At 40.3% G+C, this 16,185-nt stretch overlaps 1 protein-coding gene across 1 annotated transcript in view; it reads left to right on the top strand.

The window, feature by feature from the left end:
- SASH1 (SAM and SH3 domain containing 1) overlaps positions 1-16,185 on the top strand; it is a 94,952-nt gene that overhangs the window by 77,172 nt on the left and 1,595 nt on the right. Inside the window, 8 exon segments of the mRNA XM_009999975.1 lie at positions 50-193; positions 2,257-2,392; positions 2,754-2,923; positions 6,012-6,221; positions 6,943-7,093; positions 8,478-8,591; positions 14,482-15,617; positions 16,170-16,183. Coding sequence (XP_009998277.1) covers positions 50-193; positions 2,257-2,392; positions 2,754-2,923; positions 6,012-6,221; positions 6,943-7,093; positions 8,478-8,591; positions 14,482-15,617; positions 16,170-16,183 — 2,075 coding nt within the window.

The following is a 16,185-nucleotide window of genomic DNA, read 5'->3' as shown; positions in this document are numbered from 1 at the left end:
CGAAATAGCCCTCGTATTTTATAGACTCAAACCCTGTTTTATTTTGCAGGGCAAAGAAGGAGACTTTGTTTATAAAGAAGTGATCAAATCACCCTCTGCCTCCCGTATATCTCTGGGCAAAAAGGTGAAGTCTGTAAAAGAAACCATGAAGAAAAGGATGTCTAAAAAATATAGCAGCTCTCTGTCTGAGCAGGTATGTGAGGTTTGCTGTGGAATCCACTTAATAGAGTAGAAGTGATAATCAGTATTGATTCCCGTGCTTGAAGGCATCTCTGAAGAAATTTCTAACAAGTGGCTTATTCCTATGTTCTTATAAAATGCCTCACTGGGAAGTGTCTTCCTATACATGCTAAATTTCTGATCTTCATTCAAGTAGCTCATCAGCAGAAGCCTGTGGTTGATGGCATTAGACATCTCTCTTTATATTGCCATTTCTTTATCTATCATCATTATTTATTAAGGTAACTGGTCTGTGACACAGGGTCACAGTAATATATTTAATCTGCAATTTACACCTTAGTTTAAATTCCCAACATAACTTCACATACACGGTTCCTCTCTGCTATTACAGATCTTTTCTCCATCATAGCTTGCCCTCTGCAGCAGCCCATTAAAAGAGAGGCACAATGTGGTCAGAAAGAGACATCCCACAGATTTTTTCTATTATTCTCTCATTACAGTTTTTTATAGTTTATTCTTAAAGACAAATCTGAAGTACATTAGTTATAAATTAGGCTTTGAATTTCAGTGCCTAGGAGCAATTGCTGTCTTTTTTCCCCTTTGGTGTACTTTGGGTTCTTTGCTTTGGTGGAGTGTCAAGAATTCTTCAGCGTTTGTTCTAAAACCAATCTTGCCACTTGAAATGTGTCAGTGACAGCTCCGGCAGCCGCCGGCAGAGCAGAGCTCTCCCTGGATAACATCGCCCCCAGGTGGCCTCGTGGCGGCCGCTGGATCGCAGGGATCCTGGCGGCCGTCGGGAATGGCAGCGGGATGGGAGCCGTGCCCCACTAGGGCTGCCTTTTGGGTTTGATGCAAAGCGTTGGTGCCCCTAAGAGAAGCGACTGGTAAGATTCAAAATAAGAACCCCACAGTGCAAAATCTGGAGACAGCATAGAGAGGCAGAAAAGTGACCAGTTTCATGCAGTGCTTTGCAACATTAGAATCCCTTTCCTGCAGCACTGTTAGCCACACTTACTCAGAACCAGGAGCAGTGCTACAGTTACAGTTATTCAGTTTAAATTTACAGCTAAAACATGTTAAGGTCTAACATTATTTGCTACTGATAAGAAGATGATTTGGTGTCTGACTGGCCTTACAGTGGCCCTCTGTAAAGTCTGCCTAAGAAAGGGATACTTTGAGAAATAGTTTTTCAGTGAGTTAGTAGTTCTTCTGCTGTCTACCCCTCTCCAAGATTGACTTGACCTCTGAAGTCCTATGCTGGGATGACTTTTTTTCTGATGATTCTGCAGATGCAAATAATAGCTTTCAGCTAGAAGTTTTATGACCACACATCTCCACAAAAATTCTTCTTGTATGCAAGCTACAGTTCTTTTGTTTTCAAACTGTGTGCCAATATCTCTTTCTGCTTTCAAAAAACAAGCAACGGCATTCTGGCTACAAGTATCTGCTGATTTGCTTTAACTGTGCTTCACAGAGGTTGACAGAATTTCAATTTAGGAAAGACCCTTTTTGATTTCCTATAATGCTTGACTGCATAAAGAGAGACATTGCCTCATCTATTGCACATGTAGCAAAATCTTTTTTGTATTTATGTTCACAAGTATTTGTAGTATGTGCAGGCTGCATTTTATGGTGGTTTTTTTTTCTTCAAGGTAAGTGAGCAAAGATATCAAAAATTCTGGAAAAAAAAAAAGTGCATTGCTGTGTGAATCATTTGATTTGTTTGTATTCATCTTTATACAAAATGCTGATACAGAAAGCTGAATTTGGTGTTTGCTGTTTTGCAAGTACTGCTGGCAAAAATACCGTGTGTCAAGAAAACCTTTGAATTGGGAGGTTCGTGTAATGTTTCTTTCTACTTAGGATGCTGTGGACTGTTTGCTCCTGTCCCTGCTATCATGCCTGATAAAGTGGGGTTTCTGCCACAGTAGAGTACCACAAAAGTAGATTCATAGAAGATTTCATTCTGTCTGGTCAAGAGCAGGAAAACAGAATCTCTTTCCTTGGAGATGAACAAGCATCTCCTGTCAGTGCCTATGCTCATTTACCAAGCTGAAATACTTGAATCCCTTTCAGGAGTCCAGCCCTGGGGTCATGCCAGGCTCTCCACAGTTGCCACCACCGGACACTGACTCCCTGGACAAACCCAAGCTGAAAGCCGGTGGCTCAGTAGAGAGCCTGAGGAGTTCCTTAAGTGGTCAGAGCTCAATGAGTAAGTTTGGTCGTGATTGCGTTGCTCTGTTTCTGTGGCTTCAGGGTCCTCACACCACTATGGGATTTTTTATGGGCTAAACTTCCCAGAAAGATGGTATCTCCTATGACATACCAAAGACAAGACACTAGTTAAACAGTTAAATATTGAGGAGCTGCATTTGGGAAAGCAGGAGTGCAAAGTAGATTAACTAACTCTCCCATTACATGGGTATATAAGATGTAGCAGCATTTAAGGACTTTTAACTTTGATTATCGTGTTTTGTAGAAAGAAGCTCCATTTTCTCTCTGTCCACTGTTTGATTCTTAACCTTCACAAAGAGATTCTTTTTTTGTGGACTGATACTATGTCATTTACACAGGTGGTCAGACAGTGAGCACAACAGATTCTTCAACAAGCAACAGGGAGAGTGTGAAATCAGAAGATGGTGATGATGAAGAGCCTCCTTACAGAGGACCTTTTTGTGGAAGAGCCAGGGTTCACACTGATTTTACTCCCAGTCCTTATGATACAGACTCTTTGAAGCTCAAGGTACCAGCTATATCTGTTTTTAAGGATTCAAACATTTATTTTGGCAACATTTTTAATTAAGACCTCTTTTTCAAAATCCTCAGAAGAAATGTGGATGTGCCTACTCATAGTGTCTCTTAAAGGCATTTCAGTTAGTATAATTTGTTCTGAGCCAACACTGAGTGACTGCTCACTGTGAGTTGTCACCTCCCTTTAATTTTTCTGGGTATCAGGTTTTTATATTTTTAATTGTACTGTATTTGATTCAAACTGTCTCATTCTTTAATTCTGTGGGCTGCTAACTTATTAAAACAGATGTATATAAGGTAATCTCTTTAAGGCTACAAAACTGGTTTTGTGTCCATTTCTTTGATATGGTCAGGAGCACATTAGGAAAAACAACACTGTTGCATGGTTCCTTCTGCATAGTTCTCCTTTCCTCAGGAGATCTGATGTGAGATTGTGCCCATATACACTGAGCATATTCTTATTTGCACCAGTTTCAGATAGTTGCGCATCTTAGGGACATGTGGACAAAACAGCAGTGATGCACCACTGGGATGTAAGCAGGTTTTGAATCTGGGCAGTTGGTGTCTATTCTAGATTTTTTTGTTGACTTGCTCTTTGGTCTTAGGCATGACACTTAATTCTCTTTTCTTTCATTTGTAAAACAAGTATAATCAGACATCAACTAGGAGAGGAGTGCTGCTGGATCTTGTACTCACCAACAAGGAGGGTCTGGTTGAAGTGGTGACAATCAATGGCAGCCTTGGCTGCAGTGACCACGAGATAGTGGAGTGCAGGATCCTGTGTGGGAGGAATAGAATACCTAGCAAGACCACAACCCTGGAGTTCTGCCAGGCCAACTTCGGCCTCTTCAATCAATTATTAAGAGAAGTCCCATGGGACAGGGTACTAGATGGTAAAGGGGCTCAAGATAGTTGGTCAACATTCAAGGACCACTTGCAAGCTCAGGATCAGAGCATCCCAGTGGGTAGGAAATTGAGTAAGGGAGCCAGGAGACCCTCATGGTTAAACAAGGAGCTGCTGGGCAAACTCAAGTGGAAAAAGAGAATCTATGGATCATGGAAGGAGGGGCTGGCCACTTGGGAGGAATATGGGACTGTTGTCAGAGGATGTAGGGAGGCAATTAAGAAAGCTAAACTTGGAAGTAAACCTTTCTAGTGAGGTCAAAGACAATTAGAAAGGGCTTCTTCAAATACATTGCAGATAGAACTAACACTAGAGGCAATACAGGCCCACTACTGAATGAGGTGGGTGCCCTTGTGCCAGAGGATATAAAGAAGGCAGAGGTACTGAATGCCTTCTTTGCCTCTGTCTTGACTGCTGCAGACTCTCCCCAGGATCCCCAGATCCCTAAAGCCCCAGAAGAAGTCAGGATGAAGGAGGAGTTTGCTTTGGTAGATGAGGATTGGGTTAGGGATCAGTTAAGCAATCTGGACAACCATAAATCGATGGGTCCAGAAGGAATACACCCACAGGTGCTGAGGGAACTGGTGGAGGTCATTGCTAGGCCACTACATCATCTTTGGTAAGTCTTGGGCAACAGGAGAGGTGCCTGAGGACTGAAGGATAGCAAATGTCACTCCAGCCTACAAGAAGGACAGGAGATGCAGGTAACTATAGACCGGTCAGCCTCACCTCCAGCCCTGGAAAGGTGATAGAACAGCTTGTTCTTGGTACTATCTCTAGGCATGTCAAGGGTGAGGGGGTCATTAGGAGCAATCAACATGGTTTTACCAAGGGAAGGTCATGTTTGACCAACCTTATAGCCTTCTATGAGGAAATAACTGGGTGGATAGATGATGGTAGAGAGGTAGATGTGGTTTATCTTGATTTCAGTAAAGCATTTGACACTGTCTCCCACAGCATCCTCATAGGTAAACTGAGGAAGTGTGTTCTTGATGGTCAGGTAGTGAGATGGATCATGAACTGGTTGAAAGGAAGAAGACAGAGTTGCGGTCAATGGGACAGAATCTAGTTGGAGGTCTGTGACTAGTGGAGTCCATCAGGGGTCAGTACTATTCAACATTTTCATCAAAGACCTGGATGAGGGAACAGAGTGTACCCTCAGCAAGTTTGCTGATGACACTAAACTGGGAGGAGTGGCTGACACACCAGAAGGCTGTACTGCCATTCAGCAAGACCTTGACAGACTGGAGAGTTGGGCGGGGAGACACTTGATGAAATTCAACAAGGGCAAGTGTGGAGTCTTGCATCTGGGGAAGAACAGCTCGATGTACCAGTACAGGTTGGGGGCTGACCTGCTGGAGAGCAGTGTAGGAGAAAGGGACCTGGGGGTCCTGGTGGACAGGAGGATGACCATGAGCCAGCAATGTGCCCATGTGGCCAAGAAGGCCAATGGCATCCTGGGGTGTATTAGAAAGTGTGTGGTTAGTAGGTCAGAGAGGTTCTCCTCCCCCTCTATTCTGCCTTGGTGAGGCTGCATCTGGAATATTGTGTCCAGTTCAAGAAGGATAGGGAACTGCTTGAAAGAGTCCAGTGCAGAGCCACAAAGATGATGAAGGGAGTGGAACATCTCCCTTATGAGGAAAGTCTGAGAGAGCTGGGTCTCTTTAGCTTGGAGAAGAGAAGACTGAGGGGCAACCTCATCCATGTTTGCAAATATGTTAAGGGTGGGTGTCTGGAGGATGGATCCAGGCTTTTTTCAGTGATGTCCAGTGATAGGACAAGGGGCAGTAGGTGCAAACTGGAACATAGGTTCCACATAAACGTCAGAAAAAACTTCTTTACTGTGAGAGTGACAGAGCACTGGAAGAGACTTCCCAGGGAGGTTGTCTCATTCTCTGGAGACATTCAAAACACATGTGGACACGTTCCTGTGTGATGTGCTCTAGGTGATCCTGCTCTGGCAGGGGGGTTGGACTAGATGATCTTTCGAGGTCCCTTCCAACCCCTAAGATTCTGTGATTCTGTGTGATTTTTGCAAGAGCTGTGTTAACCTTATGACTACTAAATAATGATGTCCGTTCTGTGTATATGAAAATCTAAGATAAGACAGATGTATTTGCTTGAATATCTATCAGAAAGCATGTCTAAGCAGCTTTCTTGCTTCTTTGGTCTGCAGAAAGGTGATATCATTGATATAATCAGCAAACCTCCCATGGGCACTTGGATGGGTCTGTTGAACAACAAAGTTGGCACTTTCAAATTTATCTATGTGGATGTCCTAAATGAGGAGGAAGAGAAGCCGAAGCGGCCCACGAGGAGACGCCGGAAGAGCAGACCACCCCAGCCCAAGTCAGTTGAGGATCTCTTGGATCGCATCAACTTAAAGGTCCAAATTCTCTTTCTGTTTACCCTTCAGTTTTGCTTGTGGGAGGGGGGCCACATCTTTGGAGTTGTTAGTTTTGAAATATGCACACCAGATTGATAATCCTAAGGACTGTGACACCACTTTGAGGAATCAAGTCTTAGCTGCAGAAGGAAAATAGCTGAGGCCAGGCGTGAAGAAGCACGGTAGGCTGCAAGTTGTGTGCACTTGGAAACTATTAATCATTGCATAGTATGGCTACTACCTGACAGACTCCAAAAGCAAGCAGAAAGTGTAAAATAGTAATAGTTACTTTGTCTTTAAAGAGAAATTTTTTTTCCCACATTCTGTGTAGTAGAGCTAGGGATAAATTGGTGTGGCTGTTGTTCACCCTTTGTTCTTCTCCCTGCCTGCAGAGCTGAGCCATACTGTGCATTTGGGTAGCATGCTACCCAGGCCTTTTAATACAATACATTCCAAATACAGAAATATGTGCAGCATTCTAGTTCTGGCACAATTGCCTCCCTGAACTCTGAGCAATGTTTATACAAGCTATAATCCTATAATATTGCTGTTATACATATGCATATACATAAACATAAGCATATATATATGTGAATTTGCTAAAGTACTGCTTTATTTGCTGGTTGTGAAAATCTCTTCTAGTATCTTTATTGACAAAATAAGTCAAATAAGTATGTTGTCTTACAGCTCTGTTGGTTTTTTTCCCTTTTTTTTAATGCAGGAGCACATGCCTACTTTTCTGTTCAATGGTTATGAAGATCTAGATACCTTTAAGCTTTTAGAAGAAGAAGATTTGGATGAACTGAACATCCGAGATCCAGAGCACAGAGCTGTTCTCCTCACAGCAGTGGAACTTCTACAGGAGTATGATAGTACGTGTAATGTTTGTGGTTTTCAGTTTCACTAGAGCTCTGCCAAGGACCTTGTGAACCCCTTAAAAAGAAAACTGGTTCCAGAATTTTGCTCTTTTTTTTTTTCCCTAATCTAATTATTTCCAGAGTAATCCTGTGTAACAAGATCTAAATTTTTGAGGAATGACTTAAGACTTGCATTTGTTCTGCCAAGAATTCTTTTCATGTAAGCCCTGCAACACTGGCATGTGTCTTTCTTGTTGATTTCATTTCCCGAAGAGGCATCCACACTTTCGCTGCCCTCCTGTACTGTCTAAAGAAGCTGCAGTTGTAGAATTAGATTATTTTCACTTGTATCAGAGCAGCTTTTCATTACCTAACATGAGCTTCTTTTCCTTATTTGCAGACCTATTTAGCGTGTTAACTTCCCTTTTTTTTAGGGCCTTTCAGTTTTGGTTTGAGAACTTGGAGCTATATGATGTGGTAGTCGGAAAGTATAAATTCCATCTCCAAGTCAGGGTGATGAGGAGAAAGAGAAGTGAGGACCAGACAGCTGAAATCTGGGAAGGGCAGCAGCACTTAGTTCCACCCCATAATTACCTTTGATGTGCTGAGAATAGGAATTGGAATAGCCATTTCTGGCATTTTACTGCAGGGGAAAAAAAAAAAGAAGAAATAAAAAACAACCAGTATAAACGGTACCCTTACATCATGAAGTTGATTTTCTGTGTCTTCAGATCCAGATTTCATTTTTTTACAAAATGTGATTTCTGACTAGACATTCTGGGTAAATTCCTGGAATTTAGCCTATGCAGCCTGGATGGACCACACTTGAGTGTTGGCTCTTTGCACAGACCAAGGAAAGAAGGAATTTTTACCACTAGTTTCTCCCTTGTCCCTTCATGCTTTGTTAAGGGTATCTAACTTCACCAGACCCACTCCTGATCCTTCCTCTCAGTCCCTTCTGGAAAGTAGGTCAGGGTTAGAATTTTATTATTTTTTACTCAATTTATTTCTTGTCATTGTTTTTTGTTTTTGTTTTGGGCATTGCTTGTTGTTTTTTTTTAAGTCTTAGAAGTACTTTATCACAATCACATTAAATAAATTTCCATTGCTGTAAGTTGCAGGACCTGACCCCAAGGCAGCTGAGGTGCACACCAGTCCATTCTGCTTTCATTATGTACCACACTGCTCCCTCACACTCATGTTGAGGCTGTTTCTTAAACAAACAGGATGAATATTTCCAGCATTCATTGCTGGCTGTTTCTAATGCTCACACTTTTTATAACAGTGATCTGATATAATTAATACAACAGGGAAGATAATGGTGTTGGAAGTGGAAGATTGAGAAGTTCAGCTGGGCTTTATTTTTGCCTGTTTTTCACTGTATTGTTGCATCCTTTAGGTAACAGCGACCAGTCAGGATCTCAGGAGAAACTTCTCATTGAAGGCCAAGGCCTAACCGGATGCTCTCCTCGGGATTCTGGCTGCTATGAAAGCAGTGAAAACCTGGAGAATGGTAATGAGCCTTATAATCCTTGCAGTGTTGTTTTTCATGTAGATAATTTCATATACTTTCTGCTCCTGTTGCTCGTTAACCCAAGAAGCTACTTCATACTTGACTTTCTCCTTTGGTCTGACTGCCTCTTTCTTGACTCGAGCCATTTGTTTTAATTTCTAGTGTGTTTATTTGCGTTGGTACAAACAGATACATTTCACATATCATCTTTCTTTTGTCATCCTAAGGCAACAAGCACCCTCACTGCCATTCCCTACCTTCTCCACTCCCTCTTACATTCTCATGCAATTGTGCATCATGAGACTTCCACTACTTACACTCTGATAACCCATATCTAAGGGACCACTGGCAATGGAGAAGTCAGTGAACTCTACTGAGATTAGGAGGTTTTCTTATAAACTCATACAAAAACTGTTCAGAAAAAATGTTTTCAGTTTTAGGCCACATTTTCATATTTGTTTAGGTTGCACATTGCATTCTCCTCTGATCAGAAGCAAACGGCAGAGATTTAGGACTTTTTAGTGTGTGAACACTAGCAAGTTAAATTTATTGAGAAGTTGATAAGGAAATAAACTATGATAAAATGCTTGTGATATCAATTCCCATTCCCTGGTCTTGCATCAGTGAAAGGTAATGCACTGAAGACAAGTGATAAAGGAGATTACTCTTTCTGTTTTGAGGAAATTGGTTTGAGTTTGGCATTATCACTTCAAGCATTTGCACCATGGTGTGGCCTCAGATTGCCTGGTTTCATCATGATCATCCAATATAAACAGGAAATCAAGAGCAGAATAAATAGAGATACTCTATGCCCTTTGGAGTGGCTGTTTTTCCAATTTAAAATAGGAGCTAAAGACCTTTCTCCTACTATGTGCATTTTATGACAGTTTGCCACTCAGAAATGACCATTTATTGAAGGAAATTGCAATTTGCTTGGGAATGGAATGCCTAAAATCATACTAAATTCCTGAAAGCAGAGTTTTTTAATTGAATATGAATCCCTATACAGCAGGTGTGCTGGAATATTAGCTAAATATATGGCATATGTGACAATTTTCTTTCCTTTTTCTCTCAAAATGGCATAATAACTGTAGCAGTGATATTAAATTGCTGCCTGTACATTTTCCTTATTTTAAAAATGTAATAAAATCTTTAGAAAGCGATGTCGTTGCCCGTCTGCTTAGATACTTACTATTAGATGTAAACTAATATTTCTATTTGAGTTTTGCAGAATGTGAAATGCCACTGATGATTTTTATATTGCTTTTCATGTATGGCTTGCTTCATTTCTGCATAATTTTTACTCAAAAATCTGTTTAGTGCTTGTTTTGAAAATCATTATAGAAGAACATTTGGTGTGGGATTAATTCAGAGATTTTTGTCAAGGCTGGTTAGTCTGAAATGTGCTCCACCTTCTTTGCAAAGTTCATGGACCATAGTAATTTATATGCATATTCTTTTCAAAATATGTTGGATTGTCATCTGTTAAAATAAGGATATTCATTTGTCTAGTATAAGCATGATAATGTGCAGGTCAGCAATAATAAACTGCACTTCATAGAGGAGAAATCATTCTGAGAGGACATTTGTCTTCAGATATTCTCAGCAAAGGTTATACATAACATATACATTTTTATGACTAGTATAGTATCCTGTTTTGGGTTGATACTGGACCTTGTGGCATCAGTTCAAGATTTCAGAGCCGCTCTTACATTTTGGGTAGAAAATGTTTTGCTACGTACTGGCAGTGCTACAGGTCTATCTTTTATAGGTACTTCTCCGAGTTCCACTACAGAAATGTTTGGGTGTTCTCATAGGTATCCATAGTGTAGTCACAGCAGCACTATGATTTTACTCCAATTTAAAGAGACCAAGGAACATACAGTTTGTGGTAAGAGCAGAAAGCAACCACCCGTGATCAGACCATTAATCCTATAGTCCAATCCTTGGTTTGAAACAAGGCAGGGAGAGCAAGCTCTCCTTTAGGCTTCTGACAGGAGTGCAGTTATTGAGCATATTCTGCATGCAAGTGTCATCTTTCTGAGATGCATTTGGAAACTGTTGGAAATCTGGTTCTCACGGGACCAGCCAAAAGATAGCTAGAGAACAGTATAGGAGCAGAGCAAGCATATTTGATGCTTCCCAGGAATCTCTTGGGGAATGAATCATTGAAGAACTTCAAAAATTAGATACTGCTTCCTGGCATTCATCCATTTTCCTAAAGCTGTCTTTTTGAACATTCTTGGTCTTCCTTACAGGCTCCATACCTAACAGTGTCTGTGTATAGACTTCTGTCATACTTCTTCCCTAGTCATCATTTTCCTAGTTTTAGACCTGTTAATTATTTCTTATAGGTCATTCATGTCTCAAATCATGGCTGGCTTCTGTGAACCTTTACTTGTTGTACTTTATAGGATTGACTACCGTGCCATCATCCTTGTTGTGTCAACAGAGCTGTTTGAACTGCATGCAAAATGTAGCCACAGAAAGCCATGTCAAACTGAAGTTAAGAAAATCTGGGATCTGGACAGGCCACTGAATGCATTCCATTTCTGCTTTTGAGTACTTGAATTTTCTGAGGGGTATCTTCCACACAGAAAAAAGTACTAAGAGAAACACTGCAAATTTGTTGCTGTAGCTCTGGGAATATTCCCAAAAATAATCTCCTTTCTTCTGAAGATGATGACAGGGAATTGTAAAGTTCCTCATCAGTATTCTAATAAGACATATCATGAGAGGTGGACAGTGCTTTATCTAACAAAAACTGCACCATAACATTAATCATAACAGTTGAAGTATCCCTGTAGCTTGAACCCAACATGGGAGACAATATCAACTTTCCATTCATTTTGTATAAGGACCATCTTGTTGTCTTAGTTTACACCCAGGCACCTGTGTCATTCTGCACACATTTAAATCAGAGATGCTACTGTGATTAGCAGCACTATGAAAGGCATTAGACTGCTTAACTGTACAGGGAGTTGTAAGACTGAATTATTATAAAGAATGCTAACATTAAATATGTGTTTTGAATTTACTAGCTACACACTTCTAGGTTGTTTGGTTGGGGTTTTTTTTGTTGTTTGGGTTTTTTTGTTTTGTTTTGTTTGTTTTGTTGGGTTTTTTTCTGTTTTTTGGGGGGGTTGTTTGTTTTTGTTGCGGTTTTTTTTCTAAGGTAGTGAGGAGATGTTACATTTGTGGATGTTGTTTATATAGCTCTTTACTTTATGAAAACAACTTAAGAACACATTTTCGGGATATGTTATATTCCGTTCTTAAAGTCTCGGAAGCATAATGAAAGGATGGAAGGAATAGCTAGAAAAAGAGAAATCAAAGCTATCCTCCTGCTATTGCTCTTGACTATAATCTATGCAAGAGAAATTACATTCTGAACCCCTGTCCTTTGTACCAAACATTAATATTGAACCAGCACTGTTTGTGAACTATTTTGAATCAGAGAGCTTAAAAATGGCATGGTCAGTTATATATTGTAGAAACACAATGTGTTTTACTTCCTCTCATTCTCTCCATGTTTTTTACTTTAATGCAAAACAGGGCTTGAATGAACTGAAGATTTTATTTTACTTTCTGAAAAAAAAAACCCTCATTGTTTTGGGTTTTTTTCCTTCATTTTGCTATTTCGCATTTCTTCCTTTTTCCATTCCAAGGTTACCCCATTTCTAAAGAAATTAAATGTTGTTTACTACATACCCTTATGGCCTCAGGAAGAGCTTACATTGCACAGTAATAGCATTTGTCACAACTTTTCTTTCAGTGCTGAGGTTCCTGAGTGTGCTTTCTTAAAACCAGTATAACTCCTGATCAATATTTCAGGTTGAAAAGAAGGTACATAGATTGTTAGGTGAGCTGTGACAGCGAGTCCCAGATAATATGGTGAATTGCTGCACAAGTAGGACATGTACTAGCAAGTATGAATAATGAAAGGGAATACTCCTTTCCATACTCATTACATATTGACATTAGTGCCTGAAGGTACTAAAAAATGGATGTAAAGTTTCTTACACATCTTTTTAATGTGGTTGTAAGTTATTTCAGAAGGCAGTGGCCTAGCTCCATGGAAAGGTGCACCCAGAAAAGTTTTTCTGCTTCTTCTCTGAGCTATCTGAACTCAAGGTAGTAGCAAGGGAGCCAGCTTAATGTGTGATGTGTCTTGCTTATCATTTTGTGAAAATTGTAATATTTAGCTGGAGCTGAGCTGGGAACCATGTAGCTTCCAATAAAGGAGTTGCTGTACACTTGCATTCATCCTTGTAGGCACACCTTGATTTTGTATGGAATAACATTGCTGGCATGCCAGTAAACACAACCAACTTCTTTTGAAAGGAATTTGTCCTTATATCTCTTCAAATGTAACCTGCAGTTTCTTTGCTAGTTTTATGGATACTTTCTTTTTTAAACTCCTTGAGCAAGGAAACAGGCAACAGAAAGAGAAAGCAAGCTACTTCTTTTTCAGGTTAAATAAGTTCCTTCATAGTCAAAGCAAGCAGTGTGTATTATTCAAAAACCAAGCATTGAGGTTCTTTCAGGATAAACCTCTGAAAGCAAGCTGCATGAGAAGAAAGCAGCAATTGCTTAAAAATATACCAGATTAATTTAGTTTTAATGAAGTTAGCAGAACTTCTCAGATCTCTAAAAGTAACCAGCCCTTTAAGCAGAAACTATTCATTGCCTATTATTACACACTTCCGATGTCATTTAGCCTAATCTGTTAATCTGTTACTTTATTTTGCTTTTTCTCCTTGGACAAAAGAAGCTTCACTCTGTCTGTCTGTCTGTCTGTCTATCTACCCTGATTTTAGAAAGCTTATTATACTCAGGGGAAAGTATTCCTGTCACTCAGAAAACAATAACTGTTCAGGATGTGCTGTCTGCTTTGAGACATTTACTTCTGTCATGTCAAAAAGAAATTTTAAAATATGTATGCAGTATTTGAGAAGGGACCTTGTATTTCATACTAATGAATACTCTAATGAGCTCAGTCCCTTTGATCAGAATTTTTCTGTTGAACAGATTTTATGGACTTCACTTTTTGAAATTAGTGCTGCATAATCTCATAGAACTACAAAATAAAGCTTACAAAGAACATGTTGTTCATGTTTATTCTTGTCATCTCATCTTAAGTGGTTATAATAAAACACCACAACTCTTAAGAGCTTCCACTTCAATAAAACACTATGACATGAGAATAACACAAAGACTAGTCACACTTGCAACTTCCTTTTGAAACGCTTCTCCATTTCATAGTATAATACCTTTTTCCATTAAAATGTGCTGTCCCTAAAAGAAAGGGACTGGTGCAACACCAGTGTTGTAGCACCTTTTTGCTCTCTAGTTTGCCTTTGCATATAGTTTGCTGCTCATTTAAAAGATGAAATAACACTACTGGCACACTTTGTAATTAAAATGAATAAACAGGATCCTGAGCAATCTAGTAAACTTCATTGGAAGGTGAATATAATTGTCGATATCCTAAACAAATTAGAAAATTAGAAAAAAAAAAATAGACCTTTTGGGTTATTTCTGTGTTGAGTTAAACCAGCTTATATAACAGGAATAGGGTATCAGTTCTATCTGTAGGATATTTCTAGACTGCAAAACGTTTACATAAGCCAAGCCTTAAATGCCTGCAAACTGGGGAGCTGGAAGGATATTAAGTATTCTAAATGTATTTTCCTTACATGATCACATTTACCAGTTCTTCATTAATAAAGCTGAAGCTCACAAATTCATAAGCTTAAAATGGCACTGAGTTCTTGTACATTTAAAGTTAAGTAAATAATTTTGTTTCAAAGGCATTTAGAAATTATTATTTACTCTGCAGAGTTTCTGTGTTTTTTTTAATGGTGGTTTGTGGTGTATTTCCTTCTAGGTAAAACTCGAAGGACCTGTCTTCTGCCCTCAAAATCAGCAAGTGAGCATAGCTTTAAGGACTTCAGCAGAAACCAGATATCAAATTATCCCACGCTTCCACTGACCAAGTCAATAGAAACTCTACAGCAAGGGGGAAAGGAAAGCCGGTTGAGTTGTGCACATCATGCTTTGAAGAGCTCTGTCAAACCTCCAGCTGTTACAGGTCTGAAGAACCGTAGGAGTTTACCAGTTGCTGTTTGTCGGAGCTATGAAACTCTGGATGGCCCCCAAGATGTAGATACATGGCCAAGATCTCACTCACTGGATGATCTCCAGGGAGAATCCAATACTAACCTACAAAACACTAGCCAGAAAGTGGGTTATTTTCCTCAGGATTCGCTGGTCGTAGCAAAAAAGGCAACTGGCTCTGCCCTGCCCCCTCAGTCTCATGGAGGCAGCTGTATGGTAGATGACTTGATGCCTAAGCAGGGTCAAGGAGCTGCTGGTTCTCAGAAAGGAAGAGGAAAGGAACTGGACTGCTCTCTAATGGAGACTGCAAGTGGAAAGCCTGCTCCGTTCCCCTTGAAAAATGGTGAAGCTCCACCTGCCTTAGCGGCGCATCTTGCAACAAGAACGCCTCTGGAAATAAGAAGTAAAGGCTTTCATGACCTTGCACGGGCTGATTATGCTGCAGTCCCCAACGGAGGTCTAGAAGCTGAGCGGAAAGGCATAAATGAGGCAAGAATGCAACCAAAAAATCCTTCTCAGCCACCACCTGTCCCTGCCAAAAAATGCCGAGAACGCCTTTCTAATGGATTATATATTCCTCCCACAACCACAAGTGGAAACCATTCAAGTCTAGAAGCACCATGTTTGCCAGTAAAAAAGACCAGCCCATCCACTCCCATTGATTGTTATGGAGTACCTGTCCATAGGACATCTTCTGAACAGGAGCCCAGTACCCCTCCTAGCCCACTGCCACCCTGGCTGTCAGAGCTCCCAGAAACTGCTAGTGTTCAGCAGCACGTGATAAAGCTTGGTCCTGCTTCAGCAAGGAAGGTCTCTTGTAGCAGGGGAATGGATCTGGAAATGGTAATTGAGAACAAGTTGCAGTCTGAAGACATTGATCTCACTGAAGAACCATACTCTGACAAGGTAAGTGAAGGACATTGCTTCCACATTTTATTCTACTGGCCTTCTGAGGGATAGTCTTTAGTTTATTGTATCTGTCGTATTTTGTGAGTAACCAGCCTAGATAAACCATAAATCATGGGGACATTAAACATTCTATGACTGTGTTTGTCTTTCCTATCAGGCCTTTTGTCTAAAGTAACTCTTCTGTGGAGACTGAGAAATCCCAGACTTCTTCTGAACCTTTATATTTTCAGGCCACTAGTACCTTGCTGGCACTGGGCGTGGAAATGTCTCTTTCTCTGCTACTGTGGGGAATTAGATCTGAAAAGGAAGTCATTATTAGATTTTATGCTTTCAATAAAATCTGAATTGATAGCATAGCAATTAGGACATCTTTTGGGGAAGGAAGGAGCCCTAAGCTGCAGACCTTCCTTTAGGAATTGCTTTATCAGTTTTTATGAAATCTCAAGGAAAGCTCCTTCTTGCTCCCATCCTGTACTTCTCTTTATGTTTGTGTTGATTGGTTCTCTTTTATCCATCTTCTCTCCCTTGTGTCTGACTGGGAACATTCAGCATGGTCGCTGTGGCA

The sequence above is a fragment of the Chaetura pelagica genome, unplaced genomic scaffold, assembly GCF_000747805.2.
Source record: "Chaetura pelagica isolate M959 unplaced genomic scaffold, ChaPel_1.0 scaffold135, whole genome shotgun sequence".
NCBI classification, from domain to species: Eukaryota; Metazoa; Chordata; class Aves; order Apodiformes; family Apodidae; genus Chaetura; species Chaetura pelagica.
The sequence above is the reverse complement of the archived record's forward strand: the minus strand, read 5'-3'. Positions and strand labels throughout refer to the sequence as shown.